The 22,560-nt window shown below is 44.8% G+C and overlaps 1 protein-coding gene across 4 annotated transcripts in view; it reads right to left on the bottom strand.

Moving 5' to 3' along the window:
* LOC120060307 (echinoderm microtubule-associated protein-like 5) overlaps nucleotides 1-22,560 on the bottom strand; it is an 81,383-nt gene that overhangs the window by 45,246 nt on the left and 13,577 nt on the right. For all 4 annotated transcript variants that reach the window (XM_039009506.1, XM_039009505.1, XM_039009504.1 and 1 more), the window contains exon 2: nucleotides 2,914-3,073. In XM_039009506.1, coding sequence (XP_038865434.1) covers nucleotides 2,914-3,073 — 160 coding nt within the window. The remainder of the gene's footprint in view (nucleotides 1-2,913; nucleotides 3,074-22,560) is intronic.

Below are 22,560 nucleotides of genomic sequence, written 5' to 3'. Positions count from 1 at the left end.
TGCTCTTTCCATGACATCAAATCAAATTGTATTTGTCACATACGCCAAATACAACAGGTGTAGACTTTACAGTGAAATGCTTACTTACAAGCCCTTAACCAACAATGCAGTTAAGAAAAATACGTGTTAAGTACAAAATAAAATAACAAATAGTTAAAGAGCAGCAGTAAATTAACCATAGCGGGCTATATACAGGGGGTACTGGTACAGAGTCAATGTGCGGGGGCACAGGTTAGTCGAGGTAATTGAGGTAATATGTACATGTAGGTAGAGTTAAAGTGACTATGCATAGATAATAACCAGAGAGTATGCAAATAGACTGGGTAGCCATTTGATTAGCTGTTCAGGAGTCTCATGGCTTAGGGGTAGAAGCTGTTAAGAAGCCTTTTGGACCTAGACTTGGCACTCCGGTACCGGCTGCCGTGCGGTAGCAGACAGAACAGTCTATGACTAGGGTGGCTGGAGTCTTTTTGACAATTTTTAGGGCCTTCCCCTGACATCGCCTGGTATATAGGTCCTGGAGGGCCGTACATCTAGGATTAACCTAGACTGACCAGGTGAATCCTTTTGAAAGCTATGGTCCCTTATTGATGTCACTTGTTAAATCCACTTCAATCAGTGTAGATGAAGGGGAGGAGACAGGTTAAAGAAAGATTTATTATCCTTGAGACATGGATTGTGTGTGTGTGCTATTCAGAGGGTGAATGGGCAAGACAAAATATTTAAGTGCCTTTGAACGCGGTATGATTGTGGGTGTCAGGCGCAATGGTTTGAGTGTGTCAAGAACTGCAATGCTGATGGGGATTTCACTCTCAACAGTTTCCTGTGTGTATCAAGAATGGTCCACCACTCAAAGGACATCCAGCCAACTTGACACAACTGTGGGAAGCATTGGAGTCAACATGGTCCAGCATCCCTGTGGAACGCTTTCGACACCTTGTAGAGTCCATAACCCGATGAATTGAGGCTGTTCTGAGGGCAAAAGGGGGTGCAACTGAATATTAGGAAGGTGGTCCCTAATGTTTTGTAAACTCAGTGTATATTCCTACTGTGATTAATCAATGAACCCATAGAGACCATTTTGAAACAAATTCTTAAAATGTAAATGTGGAACTTTTTATTTGCACTAGATGAGAAATAAGTGCTTTTACCAATGCCAACTGTCCTCAGAAGTTTCTTCACTGTCATCTGGAAGGGGCAATTTTTTTTTTTACCTTTACTTAACTAGGCAAGTCAGTTGAGAACAAATTCTTATTTACAATGACGGCCTACCCCAGCCAAACACAGACGACGCTGGGCCAATTGTGCGCCGCTCTATGGGACTCCCAATCACGGCTGGATGTGATAAGGCCTGGAATCGAACCAGGGACTATAATGACACCTCTTGCACTGAGATGCAATGTCTTAGACCGCTGAACCACTTGGGAACATAACACAGTCCAGACAATGTTGACATGACCAGATCCATAGAGAGGACAGAGAGAGATCAGGAGACCCAGAGAACACAGAGGCATTCAGAGCCAGAGCCTGTTATAGTTTTAGACTGTCACATCCTATCTCAATCCCCAGACGACTCTATCCAACCAGGAAAATGCATGGACTAATATCCATGGTGTAGCTCTGTTAACAGTGGAGGTAGAACTGCTCTGAGGGGCCCTATGGGAGACTCAGAGGGGCTCACCAAGATACAACTGAGTGCTTGATCCATGAAATATAGATTTTTGAAACTCCGACAAATACTAGACAGCAAACGACTGTAAATAAACCCTGAAAAGTATTCCTCTGTGGAGAGTTGGCAACAAGCTAACATTTCAGTGGAAGGAGTATACAGGAAGTTGTTATAACACCTATCAATAATGCCTAATGCAAATTATACTAGTTCCTCCTATACTGTAAGTAACATATATGAAAATGCAATGGGTGGGGGGTGGGGGGTGCAGAATGTTAAATATGGCATGAAGAGCTGAAATACATTAGCAATAGTTTGCACAGAGAAAACAACACCATAAGTAACTATACACTCTTCTACTGTAGTACATTGCTACTCCAGTCATCAAAGCTCTGGCCCCTGTACTGTTTGTGATGCTCACCTTAACATCACAACGTGCTGCCAAACTCTGAGTCAGTGGATGAAAGAGATTCCAGCTGACTCTTAACGTTAAACCTCTCTCTCACACTCTCTCTGTCTCTGTATAGCCTTCCTGCTAAAACCACTGGAGTAATCACAGATGTGTCATTTTGAAACGCAACCCAGTGGGCGAGCCGAGCAGGAGCGCCACTGCCATGCCTGTAACGTCCTGACCAGAGTTCTTATGTGTTTTGCTTGTTTAGTGTTGGTCAGGACGTGAGCTGGGTGGGAATTCTATGTTGTGTGTCTAGTTAGTCTGTTTCTGTGTCCAGCCTAATATGGTTCTCAATCAAAGACAGCTGTCAATCGTTGTCCCTGATTGAGAATCATATATAGGTGGCTTGTTTTGTGTTGGGGATTGTGGGTGGTTGTTTCCTGTCTCTGTGTTTGTATTCTGCACCAGATAGGACTGTTTCGGTTTGCCACATTTTGTTATTTTGTTCGTTGTAAGTGTTCACTGTTTTTGTTTAATTAAACATGTTGAGCACTGGCTACGCTGCGTGTTGGTCCGATCCCTGTTTCACCCTCTCTTATAGTGAAGAGAGGGAAGGCTGCCGTTACAATGCCAGAGCAGAGGAGGCGCTAACAGTCATGTAGCTGCTATATTCATTTCTTACTGAACTATTCATGTTAATCTAATCATCTGCAATTATCCTGAGTCTTTTCCCCTACATCTGTCACTTGAAGTAGTACAATAATACGGAAATCTAGCAAAGTAGATTTCCGTATTTTGTATGAGCACACAGCATGGATACGCATAAGGAAGTGTTGTCTCATAACTGTACCTGTCCATCGAGGTCAAAGGCCAGGCAGGCGATTCCGTGTGTGTGCGTGTCCTTGAGGATGGACACGGTCTGTACGGTGTAGGAATCCCACACACAGATGTAAGGCTCCTTGCCCACCTGTCCCGTGGCTACCAGCACACGCTCCGGATGCAGAGCTAAACTGTAAGGAGAGAGAGAGAGATAGTCAGAAAAATAAAGAGGCAGAGAGAGAGAGAGGGGGGAAGAGAGAGACAGAACCCACATTCTAAAAGAGACCAGTGAGTCTATATTCTATAGACCTAATGATCAGTGATTATCCCTCTCACGACAAGCCTGGGTGTGGACAGAGCAGAGAAAGGCCCGGCGTTATCAGAGAGCGGAATCTATTAGGCTGAGCTGCCATGTTGGATCTGTGACAGGCCAAGGCAGGAACATGGTGAATCAGAGGGGCAGCTTTACCCCCTGGAGGTGCAAGTGTTCTAATTAACCCCTTCATGCTCAGATACACTCACAATGTCATCCTTAATCGTTGGATGTTTTATACTCCAGGGCATGGCAGGAAATAGCCTACCCACTGCCCTATTTCAGGATTTATCATCCTCTGACCCTAGCCGTTTGCCCCTTCACCTGTATGTCGCTCTGGATAAGAGTGTCTGCCAAATTCCTAAAATGTAATACTCACCTGCCCAACTGCTCCTTACCTCTCCCTCCCCTTGCCACTCTCTGCTCCCTCCACTTTCCCCCTCCACCCTCCATCGGGGCACGCTCCACATCTGAGCAACAGCCTGCCATCTGATGTATGTAGCATCCCCCTTCCAGCAGCCGCCAGTCCCGTTCCAGGCAGGACTGAATGATTCACTGGGCAATTCTTCCCCTTGCCTTGTTATATATTTCATGGTGCGACGTAGCTCCCTACATTATAATCAGGGCTCCTGTTTTGCCAACTGCACTCAACAACTTCTAATCCTGTATCTTTGTATTCAGATAGCAGGCCAGAGATCTACCGCACCAGCATGCTGCTGACTCCCATCAGCTCAGAGGGGGGAGGCGCCAGGCGGTTCTCGGTTTCCTCGGGTTTCTCTGGAAACCAGGCTTCTCTGTGTCAGGAGATTATTTTTCATATTTTATTGTGACACTCAATTTGCATTTGAAATGTGCTCCCGCGACTATTCTGCTCGCTCTGTTACAGCTCTGGAAATCAGTGACGGTCGGTACCTTTTTTTCATGAGCCTGGCCTTATTTCTATTACAACATATCGGATGACTGTCATTCATATTCCATTCACCCACTTCAATGTAACAGCGACAGGTCGAGAGAAAATGTTGTGTGACACATTCAATACCGCCTTGCACACTCTTGCCTGCATCTAGCTGATCTAGGGTGTAATCATTGAGTTGATTGAGTTTGAGTTTATTTTTACAGGGACAGTGCACATTAATCAACGTTTCAGTAAAAGTGCCGGTTTTAGCCAGCCGGCTAATTTTCAACCGCAGTCCCTGGGCAGGTTATTAAAAACAATTACAATATAGACAATAGCAACATAGAACAAGACATAGCATACAGACATAGCAACATAGGACAAGCAAGACGTAGCATACAGACAGAGCAACATAGAACAAAAAGCAGTAAGACAAAATTCATAAAAGCAACGAAGTGTTTCCACACCTCACAAGTTACAGACAACAGACATGGAAAGCGGCAACACACAGCTAGGGACCATGTTCACAAATCTGATTGACCTTTAGCCATGTCTTCAAGCATTTTGTGAAAGTGTGATATGTGGTGCAGTTATGTGTGTCTGATGGCAGTGTATTCCAGACATGGGAAGCTCTCACAGAGAAAGCGGATTTACTAAAGGTGCTTTTCCTTAGGGGAACTATACAGTCACCTCTCATGGCAGACCTTGTAGATCTGCTGCCATATGTTTAGGTTTTCTGTTTAACAAAAATACTGAGTGGAGGGGGAGCCAAGCCATTTAGGATCTTGAATACAAGACATGCGTCGGTGTATTGCACAAGATTTTCCCAACTCAGGAGCTCATGCTTTCTGAGGATGTGACAGTGATGATGGCTATTGGGCTTCCTATCAAGCACTTTGAGAGCCTGTTTGTAGACAGACTGAATAGGTCTTACTGTTGTACAGCAAGCTTGGGCCCAACTAGTCAAGCAGTATGTTAAGTGGGGGAGTATCATAGATTTGAAGTACAGTTTTGCTACCTCTGTAGTCAAACAATTTCGTATAAATCGGAAATTAGCTAGGTTGAATTTGGTTATTTGAATTACCTTTTTCACATGCTTTTTAAAAGAGAGGTTGGAATCAGGTATGATGCCAAGGTACTTAAAATCAGATACCACCTGGAGCTTCTCCCCTGACACATAGACATCTGGCTCAGTAGCATCTGTTGCCCTCTTTGTGAAGAACATGCAAACAGTTTTTTTCACATTGAGATGCAAACACGAGTCACTGAGCCACTTTGTAACCTGGACCATTACAGTAGTGAGTTCTTGTGCAGCTTGTTGTTTGCTCTTTGCATGCACATATATCACTGTATCATCTGCATACATTTGAACTTCAGACCCAGTACAGACAGAAGGCAGATCATTAATGTACAGGCTGAACAGGAGGGGCCCCAGTATTGACCCTTGGGGCACACCCACATCATAGCTAAGAGTGGGCGACAGCTCATTGCTCACTCTGACACACTGAGTTCTGCCTTCAAGGTATGATTTCATCCATCTCAAGGCATCGGGGGAAAAGTTGAACTTGGACAATTTTGTGATGAGAATCTCATGGTTAACAGTATCAAAAGCCTTCCTTAGGTCCAGAAACACAGCCCCAACAACGCCCCCTTTGTACATCTTGGACTTCACATTTTCCAGAAGAAAGCAGTTGGCCGTTTCTGTGGAGTGTTTCGCTCTGAAGCCAAACTGCATGGAATGTAATGTGAAGGGGCTGTTGTTGAGGTGGGCAATCAGTTGTTCTGCTACACACTTTTCAACAACCTTTGACACCACAGGTAGTATACTAATGGGCCTGTAGTTACTCACGTCAGCAGGGTCGCCTGATTTAAAGATGGCCGTTATTATGGCCGACTTCCATACCCTTGGAAACACCCCGAGACCAATAGATGTGTTGGTGACCTTAGTAATGGGGCCAATGAGTGACTCTTTGTAGTTTTTAAGAAAGGTAGAGTCCATCCCAAACACATCTTTGGCTTTAGAGTTCTTTAGTGAGCTAATCACCTTGTCCACCTTTGACTCAGAAACCTCCCTTATGATGAAGACAGGTTGAGCATCATTTACTAGCACTGAGCCCAAGAAACCAGTGGAGGGGTTCTGTGTCAGTACCCTGACAGAGTCAATAAAGTAGGAATTGAAGGCTATTGCTATTTCGACTGCATCCTGTGTTAGATTGTTATTCACCATGATTTCTAGTCTTTTTGCAGTGTTACTATGGTCTTTCCCTGTTAACTTTTTTAGATTCTCCCAGATCAGTTTAGAATTTCCCTTTGCTTCACCAATTATGTTAATAAAAAAGTTTGCCTTGGCCTGTCTGATTTCTTTCATCACCTTATTTCTCAACATGGTAAACCTACGTCTGTCATGCTCTAATTTGGATCTTAGGGCTATTTTTAGATAATAATCTCGTTCCTTCATCAATTTCCAGATTTCTCCATTTAGCCAAGGAAGAGTGCTCTTTTGGCCAGGTTTGGATTTGATTTTCTTTAGGAAACCATTTAATGTAGTCTGGATTGTGGATAGAAAAACTTGACTATCAGCTTCCACGTCTGCATAGGACAAGAGATCATTCCAGTTAATTCCCTTAATTGCGTTTTCAAAATAGCTTAATTCACTCTTAGGTATTCTTAGTTGATCAGGCTTTCTAACAGTAGAGAGGTTAAACCTGCTCTTAGACAGCTTTCTGGCTATAAGTGTCAGATTATGATCAGATAGCCCAGTAACCATATTGAATGATTTAGTCACTCTCTCTGGTTTATTACTGAACACCAAATCAATCTGTGTTTTAGAGCAACAAGTCACCCTGGTTGGCCCTTTAACTAGCTGTGTAAGGTCAAAGGTATTAGTGATCCGTTTGAGGGTTTTCCTACAACACTTGTCTTCATAATTAATGTTAAAATCTCCCATTAAGATGACCTCTTTCCCAAAATCACATTCCCTAAGCATGTTATTAAACTGATCAAAAAACACACTTTTGGTGGAAGGTGGCCTATACATTCCAATGAGGGTAAAAGACATTTGGGGAGACAGTGTAATGTTCAGGCCAATACATTCTAGTTCATTATCACATGACCACTCAATTTGTTTACATCGGATATGTTCTTTAATGTAAATCATCACACCCCCTCCTCTTCCTTCAGTCCTGTCTCTCCTGAAAACATTGTAGCCAGGCACAATCAAAGCAGCAGATGGAGCGTTTTTATGGAGCCATGTCTCTGAGAGGCAGAGAAAGTCAAGGTTGGAGTCTGTGAGTAGATGTTGAATTTGATCACTTTTTGGAATGACACTACGAATGTTCAAGTGCCCCCCTAGTAGTCCCTTGGGCTTAGCTCGTGGGTCCCAGATGACTCGAGAGTGATTGACACATTGAAAAAAAGTTACATTTTCTGTGTTTTCTGACGGCTGGGTTTAGGCCGTTTTGTTTCGTTTTGATTAGGGGCAGTTCGGTAGCGCAATTAACAATCCCTCCCGCCTGCACTGGATGCGGGGAACTAATTAAAACAGCTTGCGTACCAGAAGCAGAGTCAGGGATCGCATATAGCGACTTTGGTATGTTTGAAGAGTCAAAATCTATCCTGGAGCCGGGTGAGTCGAGAGAAACCATAGGACCATAGCACTCACCCACTTCCACAGCGGCGACGATCAGTGGACGAGGCCATCCACCGCTTTCCACTCCGGTGCGTATCGCTGGCTCGGTGATGTTGGGCCCAGGATTGAGTTGCACATCCCCGGAGAGCAAGAGGGTAGTGAACAGGTAGTTTAACAGTTTCCGATAAATGTTGGACTTGTGTTTGTTGCGCCTAAGCGGTTCAGTAGAATAAGGAGCGAGGTATTGTAAGAAATTGTATTAGATATTGGTAACTTGTTTTAACAACTTCTCAACATTAGCTATAGTTGACACAACATACACACCCCCTCTTTCTCTTGGACATATGCTGGACTCATTAGAAATATACACGACACCCACAACTCCCCTCCCCCATGACAATCACACAGACACACACAACTCAGGGTTGGAGCTCAAGACAAAGAACTATCTCAGGAACCAATGGAACGTGGACACCAGGCCTGTTCAGGACTACCCAAGACCCAGATCGACCAATCGGAAGGCCAGACTCGCAGATCTACCTACTTTGCTTGTTGTCTATATAATACTGTACAACTGTTGAAACTACTCTCTTTTCCGGACGGTTCAATAAGAATCAGACAGAAAGAGCCTTGCTGCAAGATTTTACTAAGATATCTTTACATGTGATTAAACGGCCTTATTATAAAATTATCCACCTCGTCCTATTGTCTCCTCTTGTTCTCCTGTCAACAGTAAACGTTTTATCAACAGACTTGGTAGCAGAGGATGGTTTCATCTTTGAATTCGGCCCAATAGAAAATTCATCGGACAGGAGACGAGAGGGAGAAAGATTCCAGAGGAGAGGTGACCTTTTCGAGGGAGAATCGCGATTCAACCCACCCAGGAAACTGATCAGAGAGCTCGAAACAAAAAAGGTGAGCAGATGCCTGTTTAATCAAAATCTGCATATTGTATTATAGCCAATATCTAAATTCAATGATCAGGACTACTGTGGTGAGTGTGAATTGTTGCTAAATTTATGTGGAATTGTTTAGAATCTAAGGCATAGTGTAAGGATATCTGCGTTAAAAATGTATTCCAAGTAGTCTGATATCAGTGAGGAATTAAATGAATTTTGTCTGAGATGTATTCCAAGTAGTCTGATATACCAGTGAGGAATTGATGAAATTGTGATATTGTGTGATCAAGTTGGTAATAGCGAACCTGAGTCTACTGGAGTTGGCATTCCAGTAGACAGAAGGTTATGCGTGATATTCTGAATGTATTCCAAGTAGTCTGATAACAGTGAGGAATTAAATGAATTTTGTCTAAAATGTATTCCAAGTAGTCTGATATACCAGTGAGGAATTGATGAAATTAAATGATGAAATATGAAATAAGTTGCATGAGCAGAACCGAGACTAGTCGATAACGCCAAATCAATGTGGGTGATTGAACGTTCCACGAGGCCGATTGCTACTAACTAGCCATATGCTAAGTTGAGCCTGTGCTAAAGTGACCGCCGTGTCGATGTGTATGTTGCTGTGAAGCAACTATTTTCTGCTGATGAGTTGACCTGGTTTTTCCCTCTTCCGCTGTTGATAAATCCTTAGGGGTTAGAATTAATTTGACAATTATTTTAGAAGCGCTAGAATATACTAGTATGTTGTCCCCAAAGGAAATTTCTTGAATGTTTTGGCAAAGTATTTAATTAATCGAAAAAAGTTCAAATTAATCTAAAAAAGTTAAAAGTAATAATATCTTTCGAATAAAAGATCTTATAATTGCCATTCCAATTATATCAGGAGCGCTTGAATTCATTAGTATATTTTTCCAAAAGGAAACTTCTGAAATATTTTGCCAAAGTATTTAATTAATTGAATAAGCGAAAAGCAATAATATTTTTATTATAAGTACCTAAAACTGTCATTCCAATTATATCAGGAGCGCGTGAATATATTCGTATATTGTTTCAAAAAGATATAGCTGAAATATTGTTGGAAAACGAAAATAATTCATCGAATACACGGCAATAAAATTCTTTGTCCACGCGGGTCGGACACGAGACGGGGGGGGGAGAGAAAAAAAAATACATCGCTGGTTTCGATCAGTGACGGGCTAAAGTATACAAAGATAATAATAGACCCAGACATAGCTTAACGACAAAATGACCACGACTATCGTCCCCAAACACAAATTCAACGAATATTTAGATCAGAGAATGAAAGACAGAGCAGGCGGGAGATTACATTACAAACCCGTTAAAAGAATTTGGGAAGAAGTGAGGCTGAAATGGACGCAAGCTGGTTTCCTTAGTGGAGTCGCCCCATCAAAAGGGCAACTCCTCACTATGGAGAAAGAATTGGAGGAAGCAGTGAAGCAAGGGATAGAATGTGAAGTTGATAAGAATAAGAGTCACTTATTTAGAAAGGAAGGAACGAAGCAAAGGGAAAAGGCAGAGGCTGAGATGAAAATAGGATTGTGGGCGATTGAAGAGATCAGAAGGGCACTCCCCTACAGAAAACCTGACATGATGGGGGTGGTCACTGGAGCACCAACCGACACCAAAGAGGGCAGGCCCAACAATAATGATGCCCCACCTACCACCACAGCAACCCCATCGGCCCCCACCCATCTATACCCAGAACTGCCACAGGGAGAGAAAAAAGCACCACCTCCCTATTTTCAAAATCCATTCACTCACCTCCCTCAAAACCCCTTTCTGACCCCTGCTGTGGTACAGGCACCAGTGTTTGTGGTGCATGAAGGACACCTAAAAGGAAGCGTGACTTTGGGGATCCAAGAAGGGCAACTCGTGTGTGAAGAGAGGCCTGATCATCGAGACAGGGAGGAAAGGGATAGAGCATACACACAGGGACGTGGGGGGGGTTCGAACCCTGCCTCACTACAGGGACACGGTGGGTCTCTACCAACCAACCCACAAGAGGGGGGTAATGGGTCTCAACCAGGCCCTTTGAAGAGAGAAGACAGAGAGCTGATTCAGTTTTCTTCCACTCCAAACCCAGACTGGTTCAGAAACAGAACACAGGGGGATAGTCAAATAGTCTCTGAAGGGTCATGGTCGTCACCAGGACAATGTTCCTCTGGGGCCTCATTAAGAAGGAACCACAACAAGGACGATGAAGGTGAGAATAAAACAGGACAAGATGAAGAGGAGGTGGAGCGAGACCTCAGGGAGTCACTGGCACTGGCCAGATCTATGATAGAAGATGCTGAACGTGGAGAGGGCTCGTACCATATAAAAGGGGTAATGATGGGGAAGGTGACGGACTTGGTCGAACCTATTAGACAGTCCGTTCGTCTCAGGGAACAGAACAGCAGGGGAGTCTCGTCCAGGGCAGACTGGGATCCCCAACATGGAGGACGAGGAGGGTCGGAGATGCAGATGCCGTTGAGACCCACTCCAGACGGAGGGCATGAAGAATACCAACCCTGGAAAATAACAGACCTTACCACTTTGATGGGACAATTACCCAGCCTGCATGGGGGTGCCTCTGCATGGCTCCTTCAACTGCAAACACTGACATCAGGCCTACGGCTCTGTCTAGGTGACATGAGGGCCCTTCTGGCTAGAGCAACAGACCATACCACCATGAGTGCTCTGATAAGAGAGGCAGATCTTGCCACAGCCCCGGCTGCACTGGCCCAGGAAGACTTCCGAGCGGAATTGTGGGCAGTGTTGAGAAGGGCATATCCCACAGAACGAAACCATGCAACCCTTTCATCATTCACCATCAATCCAGGGGAACAACCGGCAGCCTACTTAGACAGAGCGAAGACCACATGGAGAACTGTTCATGAAGAACCATATGACCATACTGGCACCACGGTCAGCATGTGGAAGGAGATGGTGGTGAGCGGCGCTCCAATTGAGGTCCGAACTAAACTTAGGGCCACGGTGGGTTTAATGGCACTTCCCCAGGCTCAGTTTAACTCCCATGTGCATCACCACATCACCCAATACAACAAGGATAAGGGAGGGGCTGAAACACAAGTCCAGTCCCTACAGGTACAACTTTTGAAACTGCAATTGAAAGAGGCTCAGAAGGGGGAGAAACCCAAGAAACAGATGGTGGCTGAAGACCAACAAGAAATCTCACAAATTATTGAAAAAACTGTTTCCCAAATGATACAGCAACAACAACTACCCATCTTCACCCAGCAGGGACCACCTATACACCCACCCCAGGAGCAGCCATTCCAACTGCCGTATGCCTACCCGCTTCAGCCATACCCTTCGTCGGAACCACCACTACAACCCTACTACCCACTACCACAATCAAACTATTCCCCCACATGGGGACAGCCCCAGAGGTACTCTGGATCTTATGGAAGCTGTCATAATTGTAAACAAGCTGGGCACATGGTGCGACAGTGTCCGCACCCAATAACCCCGGCCCAAAGCCAGTTTCTGGCCAATAGGGGACGAGGATACGCCCCTAGACCAAGAGGGGGAGTCAGGCCAATGATGTATCAACCACGTGCGGGCCCTCAACCTGCATACAATCACCCAAACCCAGACCCAAATCAGCAACCACTTCCTCCTTTCCAGGGCATGTCAGACGAACATGCCCCATGGCCCTGAAGTTGCCCACCACCACAGAACGAGAATGGGGGTCAACATTTTCCACTCCACACCGAACCAACTGTCATGTGTGGGGTGGAGGGAGTGACCCACCAATTTCTGGTAGATATAGGATGTACGTATTCTGCCATAAGATCTCGTCAACCACTCTCTTCGGAAACAATACAGGTGGTGGGGGTATCAGGAACACCCGAAGCACAAAACAAGACCATTCCATTGCTTTTTTCATGGGGCCCTTCCAATTTGAAGCATCAGTTCCTATACTGTCCAAATTGTCCAATTAACCTCCTAGGAAGGGACCTACTGTGCAAACTAAAATGTTCAATATACCTCACTGAGAAGGGTGTGGAGGTCTCCATTGATCCTATTCCCTCAACACCTGCCCACCCCGTCAGTGTACTGATGTTACCTATCATCCCAACCCCTGTGTTGTCAGCAACACAAGAAATCTATTGGCTAAAATGCATTGAGACAGGTCATGGGACTCCGGAGGTCCAGTTTAAGTTCAATCAACTGAAATCACAGATCTATGCATTACACCCATACAAGACCCCACAAGCTGAGATTCACTGTACATTGAATGTGACAGACAATGACGTGAACACATACATTGATGACTGGGATGAGAACATGATGCACCTAACGCCATCCATCAGGTGTTGCACCATTGTGTGTGGACAAGAGGGGGTGGCAGCACCAGTCATCCTACCACCTCATTTGAAATCCTGGTACTTACTAGGGGAGGAGTCAGCTCCCCATGTTACACTAGCGGTGGGAAACGGTTTTGAAGCAAGGAGCCTGGGCCCTATGATCAGACGAGCATCCAAACTTCAGTGGGAACCCACCCAAACACCGGGAATACACAAGGCCACCACTGAAAACATGTGGAGGTTCATGACAGTTGACACTGAAGAACACTGTCTTCCAGAACGACTGACCCTGCCAAGACACCATGGTAAGCCATACACTGACCACCCATCTACCAAAGCATTGATCTCCACCATAGATGAAAGGTTATGGACTCACACCCCTTTTGATGTGGGCCAACTACAGGTGACACCGGTCACCATCACCCTACTGAACCCAGATCAAATACCTATCTACCGAACTCAATACCGTTTGAAACCCGAACAGATCATGGGGATCGAACCGACCATTGATGGGTTACTGAGAGCACAGGTTATCTATCGAACTGTATCTCCATGGAACACGCCGATTCTACCAGTGCTGAAAGCCGGAGGAGAAACATACCGGATGGTACAAGACTTCCGAGCAGTAAATGACGTTACTGCACCTATAGACCTACCTGTCCCTGACCCTCACATCACTCTGAGCAATCTGTCTCCAAAACACCAATACTTCACGGTGGTGGATCTGGCTAATGCTTTCTTCAGCATCCCACTTGATGAAGCCTCTCAGCCACTTTTTGCTTTCACGTATGAACATCAACAGTACACTTATTTTGTTCTTCCACAGGGTTATAGGTGTTCACCCGGAATATTCAATCATATCCTAAAAACACACCTGGCAGAGTTGGAAATCCCAGAAGGTGTGATACTGATCCAATATGTAGATGACCTTTTGTTGGGGGCTCCCACTTCTGATCTCTGTCTACAGATGACAAAAACATTACTGGACTTCCTGGCCGTCAAAGGATACAAAGTCAAAATGAGCAAAGTCCAGTCCTGTCGCAGAACTGTCCTTTTCCTTGGCAGAGAAATCTCGGGAGAAGGAGCAGGACTCTCCAAAACCCACAGAGACTCTATACTTCATCATCCACGCCCCATCACGGTGTCGGGAATGTTGTCTTTCCTTGGCTTGACAGGGTACAGCCGAACACACATCCCAGACTACACTGCCAGAACTGAGCCACTGAGAGAAATAGTGCGAGAGGCGGGACCAAGGAACCTACACTCGTCATTGACATGGACCACTGAAGCATCAAAGGCTTTTGCACTCTTGAAAACAGATCTCTCAGTGGCAGCAGCATTGACATCACCTGACTACAAAAACAAATTCCATCTGGATGTTTCTGAAAAGGAAGGATTCACATCATCCATCCTTTTTCAGAAACAAGAGGGGGAGAGAAGAGTGTTGATGTATCACTCCTCCAAATTGGACCACATCGAAGTAGGACAAACCACATGTTCCAGGTATGTAGCTGCAGTGGCAAAAGCTATTGAAAAAACAGCCCATTTGGTAATGTGCCATCCATTGGAAATACACACCCACCATGGGGTTGCAGCATATCTGATGAGCAAAGAATTCACGTTCAGCGTTGAAAGAAAAACGAAAATCCAGAATAAATGCACACAATCACACATCACATTTGTCAACACTGACAAAAACATGGCAGACGCACTCAATGCTGAAGAAGGTCTACCCCACTCCTGTGCAGAAAGAGCTGCACAAGAACTGAAATTGAGACCTGACCTGGGGAACGAACCACTCACCAACCCGGACCTATGGTTATACACAGATGGATGCTGTTATAGAGGAGAGGAAGGGAACATAGCAGCATACGCAGTGGTGCAGCAGCTCCCGGATAGATCACATGTGACTTTGGAATCTGCCATCATCACACAACCTGCATCAGCCCAGTTAGCTGAAATCATAGGGTTGACACAAGCTCTGGAAAGAGCTGAAGGAAAGACTGTAAACATTTACACCGACTCAGCGTATGCTCATGGAGCAGTCCATACTGATGGACCACAATGGGTTAGACGCAACTTCACCACCACAGGAAACATGCCAATCAAACACAAGACACAGATGGAAAAACTGATTAAATCAGTCTCACTACCTAAGAAGGTGGCCATCATGAAGTGTAAAGGACATCAACAACTGAAAAACAGAGTCAGCGAGGGAAATGATGCAGCTGACAAAGCAGCCAAGAAAGCTGGTGGATACACCCCGAGACAAATGATACTTCAGATTCAACCAGCTCGGACTGAGCTCACAGGGCAACACATAAAAGAACTCCAGTTTTCAGCAGGACCCTATGAACACTCAGTATGGGGACAGAAAGGGGCCACCAAAGGACCTGATGAACTGTGGAGATGCCATGATGGCAGACTAGTGGCCCCTGCAAACCTCTGTCCAGAACTATTACGAGAAGCTCATGGGCCCACACACGAAGGCAAACTGAAAACTTTACAGAAAGTGTCCCACATCTGGTGGCACCCCCACATGAAAGATATGACAGATTTGTTCTGTGACGAGTGTAGCATTTGTGGTAGCCACAATCCAAAGAAACCATATCAAACGCCCATGGGTTCATACCCAGTCCCAAATGCTTGTTTTCAGGACATCAGCATAGATTACACAGATATGGGGCAAGACAATGTGACAAATGGGAAAAGGTACCTGTTAGTTATGGTAGACAGGTTCTCTAAATGGGTTGAGGCAATACCAACAGCAAGGGAGGATGCAAAATCGGTCATTAAGTGGCTGCAAACCGAACTCATACCAAGGTATGGAGTCCCCAGGCAAATCAGATCCGACAATGGATCCCACTTCAGTAACAAACACCTGAGACAGGTGGAGGAAAGATTCGGCATTGTACACAAATTTGGGTCAGTGTATAAGCCCCAATCGCAGGGCCTCGTGGAACGCTCAAATCAGACCCTTAAGGCTAAGATAGCTAAGGTATGTGCAGGTTCGAAGTTAACATGGGTTGAAGCCCTGCCCCTGGCATTGATGGCCATGAGAGCCTCGCCAGGTGCAGGCACCCATCTCTCTCCTCATGAGATAATGACTGGTAGGGTCATGCCTGGTCCACCGAGGGAGGGAGGTCATATGCCCCCCCTTGATGTACAGCAAATTGTAATGTCTGAATATGTGAGAAAACTGACGGAACTTTCTGCAGCTCTCTCCAAACAGATTCACAAGGTCCAGCAGGGGGAGCTGACGGGAGATCCGGCATCACTGAAGGTAAAAGTTGGTGACTGGGTAAGGGTGAAAGTCCACAAGAGAAAGTGGCTAGAACCCAGGTGGACTGGACCGTACGAAGTGAAGGAGGTTACTTCACACTCAGTCCAGGTCAAAGGTAAATCGGGCGCACCTTGGCATCACCTTACACATTGTACACCAGCCCCAACTCCTTCCAGAACTCTGACTGAAGTCAGGGCCGATTTGGCCAATCTCAATTCGACTCCAAACAAACAAACCTTAGTTGGTGAAAATGGGACGTCAGCCCCAGTTTCCACGAACTAAGGCTATTCACTTAGGACCGGGATATCTCACTCCCTGGGAAAGAATGGGAATTTCAGGTCCCTTGTTTGTTATTTTTATAATCATTACTGGAGTGTCCCTAGGGACTCTCACATGGCTCATACAACAGCTCACACATCCACCCCTCTCACATCTTACAACCACTAATGACACGTCTAACATTACCCTCGATCTCACCAGTCCTGCCATACACAAACGAAGCACTACAACCACAGACCAACCCTGCACTCCAACAGAGGTTAGAAGCACCACCTTATGTGTACCCGTTAATGTGACCACCACCATTATACTGTCTTGGGGGTTGTTGGGAAAAGCTAGGAATGGCCTGGGAGGGCATGCATTGGAGTACACCAGATTTAATTGGTATATGACAAGAGGGGGGTTTCAGGAGTGGTCATGGAAGAGCCTGGTCGCTGAGACTGGTCCTGACTGGTCCAGTTATTCATCAGGGCAAGCAGTTCTTATCTGGCGGAAAAGATTGTCACTGACTAGGACTAAATTGCGTAATTGGGGTTTATCACTAATTATCCGACCAGGTACTGGGACGGGTTGTCAGGATTTTATACTAGCACCACAGGTAGAGTCTAGCAAGGATCTACTCTACTGGCCATTAAAAATCTGCATTACACAGCAGGCTCAGCCCTCTGCTATTTCTGACCGGTTTACTGTTTTAACATCTAGGGGGAAGGGAGATTGGGGTCCTATTAATATGGTCACCACTCCTACCACCCCTGATGATATCATTCTCACTGCCACCGGAATCTCAGGGTTCTCTAACAATTGGCTCCTATTGACTGAACAAGCAGCTAATATGACCCTGCAAAGCTGCGTCGTTTGTATGGGAGCTAGGCCATTGCTCCGCATAGTCCCAGCCGCAATTAGCGGAGACTGTCTAATGCCCCTTATGGGCAAAGACAACCCACCTGAAGAGTGTTCACAGTGGGACGCTGTTTATCCGGTAGTCACTACGGTGGTCAAGAAACCGTTATTCTCCTCCAGTGTGGTTAGAGGTAACTTCACATGCATAACCATGACAGGTGGAGGGACATTATTGGGTAAGCTCCCTGTTAGTTGGTGCTCGTACACTCACATGCTCACGGCAATCTTTAAACCAGTGTCTAGAGCTGATGTGTGGTGGTGGTGTGGGGGAACTAGTCTGTTGGACAGACTTCCCCACAATGCCACTGGTACCTGTGCACTTGTAACTCTTCTGTTGCCCATCTCTGTTTACCCCATAGGCGTCCAAGATCTACTCACCCGTATACAAGCCCTGGGTCCTGAAATTTGGCCTATCAGGACCAAGCGCACGGTGGGCCCCTCCACTGGGGACCCAACTTACCTTGATGCAATTGGTGTCCCCAGGGGGGTACCAGATGAGTATAAATTGGTTGACCAAGTGGCCGCGGGTTTTGAATCATCATTTTGTTGGTGGTGTACAGTTAATAAAAATGTGGACAGAATTAACTACATTCATTTTAATGTCCAGAAACTGGGCAATTGGACTCAACAAGGCTTCGAGGCGGTCCATGGACAATTGGCAGCCACATCCCTGATGGCATTTCAAAATAGAATCGCGGTTGATATGTTATTGGCTGAACGGGGGGGGGTCTGTGCAATGTTTGGTGAACAGTGTTGTACTTTCATTCCCAATAACACAGCTACGGATGGGAGTCTCACTGTAGCATTGGAGGGACTTCGTACCCTTAATGGTAAGATGAAACAGCATTCTGGAGTGGACACTACTATGTGGGACTCATGGATGGATGCTTTTGGTAAATATAAGACGCTGGTTTCCTCCATCCTAGTATCAATTTCTGTTTTTGCGGCCATTCTTGTACTTTGTGGATGCTGTTGCATTCCATGTGCGCGCACGCTTGCTAGTCGTGTTATAACTGCCGCCATAGACCCTAATCAGGAAAGGGCCCAAATGTTCCCATTGCTTGATGATGGGGAAGCTGGACCTGTCTATCTATTTGAGGACTAAGATACTTTTATGTCACGTCTCTTGTGAGACGTGAAAAGAGGGAATTAAAATTTGTCTTCTGACAAATTTTATCCCTTAGCTTTGTCTTTTTATACTTTTATGTCACGTCTCTTGTGAGACGTGAAGAGAGGGAATTAAAATTTGTCTTCTGACAAATTTTATCCTTTAGTTTTGTTTTTTTTATATACTTTTATGTCACGTCTCTTGTGAGACGTGAAGAGAGGGAATTAAAATTTGTCTTCTGACAAATTTTATCCTTTAGTTTTGTTTTTTATATACTTTTATGTCACGTCTCTTGTGAGACGTGAAGAGGGGGATTTGTAAGAAATTGTATTAGATATTGGTAACTTGTTTTAACAACTTCTCAACATTAGCTATAGTTGACACAACATACACACCCCCTCTTTCTCTTGGACATATGCTGGACTCATTAGAAATATACACGACACCCACAACTCCCCTCCCCCATGACAATCACACAGACACACACAACTCAGGGTTGGAGCTCAAGACAAAGAACTATCTCAGGAACCAATGGAACGTGGACACCAGGCCTGTTCAGGACTACCCAAGACCCAGATCGACCAATCGGAAGGCCAGACTCGCAGATCTACCTACTTTGCTTGTTGTCTATATAATACTGTACAACTGTTGAAACTACTCTCTTTTCCAGACGGTTCAATAAGAATCAGACAGAAAGAGCCTTGCTGCAAGATTTTACTAAGATATCTTTACATGTGATTAAACGGCCTTATTATAAAATTATCCACCTCGTCCTATTGTCTCCTCTTGTTCTCCTGTCAACAGTAAACGTTTTATCAACAGTATACTTGGCCATTATTCAGAACATTATGGTATGCTGTGTACTGTCCGCTCCCGTGGAACGGTGAACCAATGTGTTTGGTGTTAATATTCTCCGGTAGTAGATTGATTGTGTCATCCCAGCAAGGACGCACTGAGATTATCAGTAGAACAGCTACATAACTGACAATCATGGCAGAGTACTGGAGATAAAACACATAATTGCGCTTTAACTCTTTGCATGAGTTACTTAGCTGGGGTCGGCGTACACCTGATGGTTTAGATAAAATTACAGCATTCGAATGAGAAGCGGCACCTGCCGCACCACCCTGTCTTCCGTCCGCCATTTTGCCAAGGTGTGGGTTGATGGTCACTAGACTTCTGTCCAACAGTTGCAAACTAGACTTTCTATTGGATCACGAGGAGCGCAGCAGTCTAAGGCACTGCATCTCAGTGCTAGAGGGATCATTTCAGACCCTGGTTCGATTCCAGGCTGTATCACAACCGGCCGTGATTGGGTCGGCGCACAATTGGCCCAGCGTCATCTGGGTTAGGGTTTGGCCGGGGTAGGCCTTCATTGTAAATAAGAATTCGTTCTTAACTGATTTGAGTGGTTAAATAAAATAAAATAAATGTTTATCCCCGTTCCATTTAAGATACATTTTTCAACAGAATCGGCGGAATGAATAAACCCCTGATCAACCGTAAACACAGTTCACTTTCATAGCAGCTACATTGTATTCCTTCTCGCATCTACGCACTCCCCTCCTCTCACCTTTTCCCTTCGCTTGTGAATTTCAATGCACAACACATCAGCTGTATGTGAACAGGCAAAAAACCTTTCCAAGCCAAACCATATCATAACAACTACACACAGCCTACATCGTTGTCACCATATTAGCTACAGTAACTTCCTAGTCAACATTGCTGATATAACTAACATGTTAGTAAACCTGCTACAATCATGCAGTAATGTTACAATTTACAGTCAGTAAGCAGTTTAGCACTTACACCGTCGGGCCCCAGTGGCAATAAGTTATTAAAACCAAAAGCTTACCTTCACTTGGAAGAGTTCCAGTGTTGTGTTGGATAGTCATAGCCAGGTAGCTAAGATAGCATCCCTCTGTTTGAGCAGAGTAGGCTAAATTAGCTATCTGCATTTGCTAGCTAAGTAAGTGAAACTCTTTCTCTCCCTTTGAGTCAACTACTCACCACATTTTATGCACTGCAGTGCTAGCTAGCTGTAGCTTATGCTTTTAGTACTAGATTCGTTCTCTGATCCTTTGATTAGGTGGACAACATGTCAATTCATGCTGCAAGAGCTCTGATAGGTTGGAGGACGTCCTTCGGAAGCTGTCATAATTACTGTGTAAGTCTATGGAAGGGGGTGAGAACCATGAGCCTCCTAAGTTTTGTATTGAAGTCAATGTACCCAGAGGAGGACGGAAGCTAGCTGTCCTCCGGCTACACCATGGTACTACCATAAAGAGTGATGTTGAGGCTACTGTAGACCTTCATTGCAAAACAGTGTGTTTAATCAATTATTTGGTGATGTGAATATATTTTGTATAGTTTTATCTAAAACGGATAACTGTTTTAGTGTAATTCCTCTATTCAGCTGTGGTGCCGTGTTAGTGATAGGCCAGGGATGGGCTAAGAGTCTTAAGGAACAGGGCAGTGTTTAATGTTTTTCTCACCCCTCACCCTCTCATCTCCCTTCCCTCCTCCTCCCAATTCTGGGAACACAATCCAGCCTGGCATCACTTTTCAACTCCTCTTGTATGAATTACATAATCACCTCCAAGCAGCTAGAAATAGTAGTCAGAGGAAGATAATATGATTGATGCTCTTTGAGATGCAGGAGAACAGCACATGAAAATGCTTTTCAAACTGTATGTGTGATGTAGTCATCAGATGAACAGCACACTGATATCAATACCATACATTCAGCAGCTTTATTCAGTACACAAATTAAACAAAGAGAAGGACATTGTTCCCAAAGCCTAGGACCAAGAGGCATGGAGAGGCAGCATTTAGTTATGCCCCCAGCCTCTGGAATAGCCTGCCAGAGAACTTGAGGGGGGCCGAAACTGTGGAGATATTTAAAAGAGATCTTAAAACATATTTTAAGCTTTGCTTTTCCTTTTAAGTTGTTCAGTTTGTCATTCTTTAGTTTTTTATCTTGTTTGTTGTGTAGTAAATATTTCAGATTTTATTTGAATCGTTTTTTATTATTTCCTGTAAAGCACATTGCGTTGCATTCCATGTCTGAAATGTGCTGTATAAATAAAGCTTGATTTGATTTGAATTAACCTTTGTACATTGTACCTTACATTTCTGAATGCAAACATTGCACTTTGCATTGCTGATTACAAACTGTGCTCTGAATATCACACTGTGCCTTGTATTCCTGAATACGCAAGGTCAGGAACAGAAAAAAAACAATAGTGATTCAGAAATTCTACATTTCCTACAGGGAGGTTGCATTACTCTAGCCAAATGGCACTATGACTCACTGTCTTTCTACACAACAGACTCAGAGAACCTCAGCTGCAGGGACAGGGGACTTTCGTTTCTACATCTGAGGGTGGAGAAATGTCCTTATTAAGGAAATCCCAAGCAGAGGTCTGTGTTTTCCTCAGAGCAGCTGGAGAGTGTGTGGGGAGACGGGGGACCCAACGCCAGTGAAGGCTGTCCCACACTGCTTTTTCATTACCAGTGACAGTGAGGGTTGAGACAGGTGCATTAATCTCTCCTCCTCCCAACTCTATCCACATAGCTGTGGACAGATGGGACAGGCCAAATTGCAACCCACCCTGTGAAGGCAGAGGTTAGCTGGGGCACACCACATCAATCAAGACTCAGCCCCTAGGGTTGTTCTACTAGTTTATAAAGATAGGGCATCTCTTGTCTCATAGATTCAGTTTTATTCCTTAGTCGATTTACAGTCAAACCTCTCAGAGTTTTCCTTCTCCTGTACTGACATAATGTGACAAACAACTACAGACAGTACAATAGAAAAACTCATCCCAGTCCTTCCGGCACAATAACGTCACCGCTTCAATTGCATTTCTATCAACTAATGAGATAATGGACAGGGCTGGATGGTAGTGCAGCGCTGCAGTGCTCTGGTTTGACAAATGGCTGTTTGATGTTGATGGCTTCCACTTGCCAAGACCACTCTGAGTGGAGGAAGGCAGGCGGGCGTGTTGGGCTGGATAACTGCAGTCATTGAGGT

This window comes from Salvelinus namaycush, chromosome 15, assembly GCF_016432855.1.
Source record: "Salvelinus namaycush isolate Seneca chromosome 15, SaNama_1.0, whole genome shotgun sequence".
NCBI classification, from domain to species: domain Eukaryota; kingdom Metazoa; phylum Chordata; class Actinopteri; order Salmoniformes; family Salmonidae; genus Salvelinus; species Salvelinus namaycush.
Note: the sequence above shows the minus strand (reverse complement) of the source record. Positions and strands in the feature narration are given on the sequence as shown.